A 9,046-nucleotide genomic window follows, 5' to 3' on the forward strand; every position below is an offset into this window, starting at 1 on the left:
AGAAATTATGTGTGTCTAATGACAGGGAATGGCATTGTATTGAGAGGTGTGTGATTCATAATTAATATATATATACTATCTTACTCAAACTTGATCTTTATCCATAGATTACACATTAATTTTGGATTTTAGATTAATCCATAGATTAAAGTCCATACCAGACAATAGAATGGTTCAAGAGTGCATCGGTTCATACCGCTAAACTGTTTAATGAGCACTAGGTGGCAGTGTTTCATAGTGTGTGTTACAGTTTTTACAACTGCGACCTGGCCAAGATAAAGCAAAGCAGTGCGTTAAAAACAACAACAACACAGAGTTACATATGGGATAAAACAAAATGTACAGTCAATAACACAATAGAAAATCTATATACAGTGTGTGCAAATGTAGTAAGTTATGGAGGTAAGGCAATAAATAGGACATAGTGCAAAATAATTACAATTTAGTATTAACACTGGAGTGATAGATATGCAGAAGATGATGTCAGTTACTAGTTACCTGTCCAAAATTGTAATCAGTAACGTAACTTTTGGAATACCCAAACTCAGTAATGTAATCTGATTACTTTCAGTTACATTTTGATTACTGTCCCTTTAAGAGGCATTAGAAGAAGACAAAAAGGATCCATCAAACGCATTTGGTGTGTCATCATAGTGGTCTCTGATTGGTGGTCATCATTTGGTGTGTCATCATAGTGGTCTCTGATTGGTGGTCATCATTTGGTGTGTCATCATAGTGGTCTCTGATTGGTGGTCATCATTTGGTGTGTCATCATAGTCGTTTCTGATTGGTTTCAGACTCTCTCAGGTGGAACAAACTAAAACTTGTTTCAATGCTGAATTGAAAGTCATTGAGTGAAGAGAAAAGTGCTAAACCACTTCTATGCTCGCTTGAGGCAAGCAACACTGAAGTATGCATGAGAGCACCAGCTGTTTCCGGATGACTATGTGATCACGCTCTCCGTAGCCAATGTGAGTAAGACTTTTAAGCAGTTTAACATTCACAGGGTCGCAGGGGTCAGACGGATTACCAGGACGTGTACTCCGAGTATGTGCTGACCAACTGGCAAGTGCCTTCACTGACATTTTCAACATGTCCCTGACTGAGTCTGTAATACCAACATGTTTCAAGCAGACCACCATAGTCCCCGTGCCCAAGGACACTAAGATAACCTGCCTAAATGATTACCGACCCGTAGCACTGACGTCTGTAGCCATGAAGTGCTTTGAAAGGCTGGTCATGGCTCACATTATCCCAGAAACCCTAGACCCACTCTAATTTGCATACCGCCTCAACAGATCCACAGATGATGCAATCTCTATTGCACTCCACACTGCCCTTTCCCACCTGGACAAGAGGAACACCTACATGAGAATGCTATTCATTGACTACAGCTCAGCGTTCAACACCACAGTACCCTCAAAGCTCATCACTAAGCTAAGGATCCTGGGACTAAACACCTCCCTCTGCAACTGGATCCTGGACTTCCTGACGGGCCGTCCCCCAGGTGGTAAGGGTAGGTAACAACACATCTGCCACGCTGATCCTCAACACGGGGGGCCCCTCAGGGTGCGTGCTCAGTTCCCTCCTGTACTCCCTGTTCACCCATGACTGCATGGCCAGGCACGACTCCAACACCATCATTAAGTTTGCTGACGACACAACAGTGGTAGGCCTGATCACCGACAATGATGAGACAGCCTATAGGGAGGAGGTCAGAGACCTGGCTGTGTGGTGCCAGGATAACAACCTCTTCCTCAACGTGACCAAGACAAAGGAGATGATTGTGGACTACAGGAAAAAAAAGAGGACTGAGCACGCCCCCATTCTCATCGACTGGGCTGTAGTGGAACAGGTTGAGAGCTTCAAGTTCCTTGGTGTCCACATCACCAACGAACTATCATGGTCCAAACACACCAAGACAGTCGTGAAGAGGGCACGACAAAGCCTATTCCCCCTCAAGAGACTGAAAAGATTTGGCATGGGTCCTCAGATCCTCAAAAAGTTATACAGCTGCACCATCGAGAGCATCCTGACTGGTTGCATCACCGCCTGGTATGGCAACTGCTCGGCCTCCGACCGCAAGGCACTACAGAGGGTACTGCACGTGCCCAGTACATCACTGGGGCCAAGCTTCCTGCCATCCAGAACCTCTATACCAGGCGGTGTCAGAGGAAGGCCCTCAAAATTGTCAAAGACTCCAGCCACCCAAGTCATAGACTGCTCTCTCTGCTACCGCACGGCAAGCGGTACCGGAGCACCAAGTCTAGGTCCAAAAGGCTTCTTCCAAGCCATAAGACTCCTGAACAAATAATCATGGCTACCCAGACTATTTGCACTGCCCCCCACCCCCACCCCATCTTTTTACACTGCTGCTACTCTGTTAATTATTTATGCATAGTCACTTTAACTCTACCCACATGTACATATTACCTCAACTACCTCAACTAGCCGGTGCCCCCACACATTGACTCTGCACTGGTACCCCCCTGTATATAGCCTCCCTACTGTTATTTTATTTTACTTCTGTTCTTTTTTTCTCAACAATTTTTTTTGTTGTTGTTTTATTTTACTTTTTTATAAAAAAATAAATGCATTGTTGGTTAAGGGCTGTAAGTAAGCATTTCACGGTAATGTCTACACCTGTTGTATTTGGCGCATGTGGCAAATAAAATGGCTTAAGGACAACAAAGTCAGGTATTGGAGTGGCCATTACAAAGCCCTGACCTCAATCTTATAGAACATTTGTGGGCAGAACTGAAAAGGTGTGTGCGAGCAAGGAGTCCTACAAACCCGACTCAGTTACACCAGCTCTGTCAGGAGGAATGGGCCAAAATTCACCCAACTTATTGTGGGAAGCTTGTGGAAGGCTACCCGAAACGTTTGACTAATTTAGTGTATGTCAACTTCTGACCCACTGGGGAATGTGATGAAAGAAATAAAAGCTGAAATAATCATTCTCTCTACTATTATTCTGACATTTCACATTCTTAAAATAAAGTGGTGATCCTAACTGACCTAAAACAGGGAATTTTTACTAGGATTAAATGTCAGGAATTGTGAAAAACTGAGTTTAAATATATTTGGCTAAGGTGTATGTAAACTTCCGACTTCAACTGTACATTTCATTTGAAGATTTAAGATATTTTTTCATGATGGCAGTGTGCTTTTACCTTTGATTACATGATTGTTTCGTACAAGTTGTGTACTAACCATTTAATTGCGCTCTCTCTCTGTCTGTCTCTCTCTCTGTCTGTGTCTCTGTCGGTCTCTCTCTGTCTCTCTCTCTCTGTGTGTGTGTGTGTGTGTGTGTGTGTTCCAGGATGTTTGTAACCCAGGTGGTCCCTGACAGTAACCTGCTGATGTTGGTGATACAGGCAGACTGTGACTGTTCCCGTCAGTACCCTCCTATCACCATGGAACCCAAGGAAGTGAAATATATCCTTTAACTTACTGGTTCACTCTCACAAGCCCTCTTCCTGACACAGACAGTGATTGAAAGAGGTATAATGGTGTTGTGGAAGTGGGATTTGAGATCTATGAATAAGCAGTTCCAGTCATATATCAGACAAATCACTTATCTTATTATGTTCTCTTTCATTTAAACCAGTTAGGAATTGCTGTTTTACACTGTGGGGAGCAGTCTCTTCTTAAACTCTTCTCCTTGACACATTGAATCACATTAAATCTCTCATAAATCAAATTGATATCCCACATCAATGTTCAATCAAATGTATTTATTAAGCCCTTTTTACATCAGCAGATGTCACAAAGTGCTTATACAGAAACAGAGAGAGAGAGAGAGAGAGAGAGAGAGAGAGAGAGAGAGAGAGAGAGAGAGAGAGAGAGAGAGAGAGAGAGAGAGAGAAGAGAGAGAGAGAGAGAGAGAGAGAGAGAGAGAGACAGAGACAGAGACAGAGAGAGAGAGAGAGAGAGAGAGAGAGAGACAGAGAGAGAGAGAGAGAGAGAATACACCAGATATGACAGACTGACCCTACACGTAGAAGTGTGTTGGTATTGCAGCATAGATACTTGTTATTGTTGTTAAGTGTGTTGGTATTGCAGCATAGATACTTGTTGTTGTTGTTAAGTGTGTTGGTATTGCAGCATAAATACTTGTTATTGTTGTTAAGTGTGTTGGTATTGCAGCATAAATACTTGTTATTGTTGTTAAGTGTGTTGGTATTGCAGCATAGATACTTGTTATTGTTGTTAAGTGTGTTGGTATTGCAGCATAGATACTTGTTATTGTTGTTAAGTGTGTTGGTATTGCAGCATAAATACTTGTTATTGTTGTTAAGTGTGTTGGTATTGCAGCATAGATACATGTTGTTGTTAAGTGTGTTGGTATTGCAGCATAGATACTTGCTATTGTTGTTAAGTGTGTTGGTATTGCAGCATAGATACTTGTTATTGTTGTTAAGTGTGTTGGTATTGCAGCATAGATACTTGTTATTGTTGTTAAGTGTGTTGGTATTGCAGCATAGATACTTGTTATTGTTGTTAAGTGTGTTGGTATTGCAGCATAAATACTTGTTATTGTTGTTAAGTGTGTTGGTATTGCAGCATAGATACATGTTGTTGTTAAGTGTGTTGGTATTGCAGCATAGATACTTGCTATTGTTGTTAAGTGTGTTGGTATTGCAGCATAGATACTTGTTATTGTTGTTAAGTGTGTTGGTATTGCAGCATAGATACTTGTTATTGTTGTTAAGTGTGTTGGTATTGCAGCATAGATACTTGTTATTGTTGTTAAGTGTGTTGGTATTGCAGCATAAATACTTGTTATTGTTGTTAAGTGTGTTGGTATTGCAGCATAAATACTTGTTATTGTTGTTAGTGTGTTGGTATTGCAGCATAGATACTTGTTATTGTTGTTAAGTGTGTTGGTATTGCAGCACAGATACTTGTTATTGTTGTTAAGTGTGTTGGTATTGCAGCATAAATACTTGTTATTGTTGTTAAGTGTGTTGGTATTGCAGCATAGATACATGTTGTTGTTAAGTGTGTTGGTATTGCAGCATAGATACTTGCTATTGTTGTTAAGTGAGTTGGTATTGCAGCATAGATACTTGTTATTGTTGTTAAGTGTGTTGGTATTGCAGCATAGATACTTGTTATTGTTGTTAAGTGTGTTGGTATTGCAGCATAGATACTTGTTATTGTTGTTAAGTGTGTTGGTATTGCAGCATAAATACTTGTTATTGTTGTTAAGTGTGTTGGTATTGCAGCATAGATACATGTTGTTGTTAAGTGTGTTGGTATTGCAGCATAGATACTTGCTATTGTTGTTAAGTGTGTTGGTATTGCAGCATAGATACTTGTTATTGTTGTTAAGTGTGTTGGTATTGCAGCATAGATACTTGTTATTGTTGTTAAGTGTGTAGGTATTGCAGCATAGATACTTGTTATTGTTGTTAAGTGTGTTGGTATTGCAGCATAAATACTTGTTATTGTTGTTAAGTGTGTTGGTATTGCAGCATAGATACTTGTTATTGTAGTTAAGTGTGTTGGTATTGCAGCATAGATACTTGTTATTGTTGTTAAGTGTGTTGGTATTGCAGCATAAATACTTGTTGTTGTTGTTGAAGTGTGTTGGTATTGCAGCATAGATACTTGTTATTGTTGTTAAGTGTGTTGGTATTGCAGCATAAATACTTGTTATTGTTGTTAAGTGTGTTGGTATTGCAGCATAGATACTTGTTATTGTTGTTAAGTGTGTTGGTATTGCAGCATAGATACTTGTTATTGTTGTTAAGTGTGTTGGTATTGCAGCATAAATACTTGTTATTGTTGTTAAGTGTGTTGGTATTGCAGCATAGATACATGTTGTTGTTAAGTGTGTTGGTATTGCAGCATAGATACTTGCTATTGTTGTTAAGTGTGTTGGTATTGCAGCATAGATACTTGTTATTGTTGTTAAGTGTGTTGGTATTGCAGCATAGATACTTGTTATTGTTGTTAAGTGTGTTGGTATTGCAGCATAGATACTTGTTATTGTTGTTAAGTGTGTTGGTATTGCAGCATAAATACTTGTTATTGTTGTTAAGTGTGTTGGTATTGCAGCATAGATACTTGTTATTGTTGTTAAGTGTGTTGGTATTGCAGCATAGATACTTGCTATTGTTGTTAAGTGTGTTGGTATTGCAGCATAGATACTTGTTATTGTTGTTAAGTGTGTTGGTATTGCAGCATAGATACTTGTTATTGTTGTTAAGTGTGTTGGTATTGCAGCATAGATGCTTGTTATTGTTGTTAAGTGTGTTGGTATTGCAGCATAAATACTTGTTATTGTTGTTAAGTGTGTTGGTATTGCAGCATAAATACTTGTTATTGTTGTTAAGTGTGTTGGTATTGCAGCATAGATACTTGTTATTGTTGTTAAGTGTGTTGGTATTGCAGCATAGATACTTGTTATTGTTGTTAAGTGTGTTGGTATTGCAGCATAAATACTTGTTATTGTTGTTAAGTGTGTTGGTATTGCAGCATAGATACATGTTGTTGTTAAGTGTGTTGGTATTGCAGCATAGATACTTGCTATTGTTGTTAAGTGTGTTGGTATTGCAGCATAGATACTTGTTATTGTTGTTAAGTGTGTTGGTATTGCAGCATAGATACTTGTTATTGTTGTTAAGTGTGTTGGTATTGCAGCATAGATACTTGTTATTGTTGTTAAGTGTGTTGGTATTGCAGCATAAATACTTGTTATTGTTGTTAAGTGTGTTGGTATTGCAGCATAGATACATGTTGTTGTTAAGTGTGTTGGTATTGCAGCATAGATACTTGCTATTGTTGTTAAGTGTGTTGGTATTGCAGCATAGATACTTGTTATTGTTGTTAAGTGTGTTGGTATTGCAGCATAGATACTTGTTATTGTTGTTAAGTGTGTTGGTATTGCAGCATAGATACTTGTTATTGTTGTTAAGTGTGTTGGTATTGCAGCATAAATACTTGTTATTGTTGTTAAGTGTGTTGGTATTGCAGCATAGATACTTGTTATTGTTGTTAAGTGTGTTGGTATTGCAGCATAGATACTTGTTATTGTTGTTAAGTGTGTTGGTATTGCAGCATAAATACTTGTTATTGTTGTTAAGTGTGTTGGTATTGCAGCATAGATACATGTTGTTGTTAAGTGTGTTGGTATTGCAGCATAGATACTTGCTATTGTTGTTAAGTGTGTTGGTATTGCAGCATAGATACTTGTTATTGTTGTTAAGTGTGTTGGTATTGCAGCATAGATACTTGTTATTGTTGTTAAGTGTGTTGGTATTGCAGCATAGATACTTGTTATTGTTGTTAAGTGTGTTGGTATTGCAGCATAAATACTTGTTATTGTTGTTAAGTGTGTTGGTATTGCAGCATAGATACATGTTGTTGTTAAGTGTGTTGGTATTGCAGCATAGATACTTGCTATTGTTGTTAAGTGTGTTGGTATTGCAGCATAGATACTTGTTATTGTTGTTAAGTGTGTTGGTATTGCAGCATAGATACTTGTTATTGTTGTTAAGTGTGTTGGTATTGCAGCATAGATACTTGTTATTGTTGTTAAGTGTGTTGGTATTGCAGCATAAATACTTGTTATTGTTGTTAAGTGTGTTGGTATTGCAGCATAGATACTTGTTATTGTTGTTAAGTGTGTTGGTATTGCAGCATAGATACTTGTTATTGTTGTTAAGTGTGTTGGTATTGCAGCATAAATACTTGTTGTTGTTGTTAAGTGTGTTGGTATTGCAGCATAGATACTTGTTATTGTTGTTAAGTGTGTTGGTATTGCAGCATAAATACTTGTTATTGTTGTTAAGTGTGTTGGTATTGCAGCATAGATACTTGTTATTGTTGTTAAGTGTGTTGGTATTGCAGCATAGATACTTGTTATTGTTGTTAAGTGTGTTGGTATTGCAGCATAAATACTTGTTATTGTTGTTAAGTGTGTTGGTATTGCAGCATAGATACATGTTGTTGTTAAGTGTGTTGGTATTGCAGCATAGATACTTGCTATTGTTGTTAAGTGTGTTGGTATTGCAGCATAGATACTTGTTATTGTTGTTAAGTGTGTTGGTATTGCAGCATAGATACTTGTTATTGTTGTTAAGTGTGTTGGTATTGCAGCATAGATACTTGTTATTGTTGTTAAGTGTGTTGGTATTGCAGCATAAATACTTGTTATTGTTGTTAAGTGTGTTGGTATTGCAGCATAGATACTTGTTATTGTTGTTAAGTGTGTTGGTATTGCAGCATAGATACTTGCTATTGTTGTTAAGTGTGTTGGTATTGCAGCATAGATACTTGTTATTGTTGTTAAGTGTGTTGGTATTGCAGCATAGATACTTGTTATTGTTGTTAAGTGTGTTGGTATTGCAGCATAGATACTTGTTATTGTTGTTAAGTGTGTTGGTATTGCAGCATAAATACTTGTTATTGTTGTTAAGTGTGTTGGTATTGCAGCATAAATACTTGTTATTGTTGTTAAGTGTGTTGGTATTGCAGCATAGATACTTGTTATTGTTGTTAAGTGTGTTGGTATTGCAGCATAGATACTTGTTATTGTTGTTAAGTGTGTTGGTATTGCAGCATAAATACTTGTTATTGTTGTTAAGTGTGTTGGTATTGCAGCATAGATACATGTTGTTGTTAAGTGTGTTGGTATTGCAGCATAGATACTTGCTATTGTTGTTAAGTGTGTTGGTATTGCAGCATAGATACTTGTTATTGTTGTTAAGTGTGTTGGTATTGCAGCATAGATACTTGTTATTGTTGTTAAGTGTGTTGGTATTGCAGCATAGATACTTGTTATTGTTGTTAAGTGTGTTGGTATTGCAGCATAAATACTTGTTATTGTTGTTAAGTGTGTTGGTATTGCAGCATAGATACATGTTGTTGTTAAGTGTGTTGGTATTGCAGCATAGATACTTGCTATTGTTGTTAAGTGTGTTGGTATTGCAGCATAGATACTTGTTGTTGTTGTTAAGTGTGTTGGTATTGCAGCATAGATACTTGTTATTGTTGTTAAGTGTGTTGGTATTGCAGCATAGATACTTGTTATTGT

The 9,046-nt window shown here is 37.8% G+C and overlaps 1 protein-coding gene across 2 annotated transcripts in view; it reads left to right on the forward strand.

The window, feature by feature from the left end:
• LOC121560285 (voltage-dependent calcium channel subunit alpha-2/delta-4-like) overlaps positions 1-3,729 on the forward strand; it is a gene marked incomplete at its 5' end in the record, with an annotated part of 12,971 nt that extends 9,242 nt beyond the window's left edge. For both annotated transcript variants that reach the window (XM_045219447.1, XM_045219448.1), the window contains 1 exon segment: positions 3,323-3,729. In XM_045219447.1, coding sequence (XP_045075382.1) covers positions 3,323-3,449 — 127 coding nt within the window.
• Between the last annotated feature and the right edge of the window lie 5,317 nt (positions 3,730-9,046).

Source organism: Coregonus clupeaformis, unplaced genomic scaffold, assembly GCF_020615455.1.
Source record: "Coregonus clupeaformis isolate EN_2021a unplaced genomic scaffold, ASM2061545v1 scaf2383, whole genome shotgun sequence".
Classification (NCBI taxonomy): domain Eukaryota; kingdom Metazoa; phylum Chordata; class Actinopteri; order Salmoniformes; family Salmonidae; genus Coregonus; species Coregonus clupeaformis.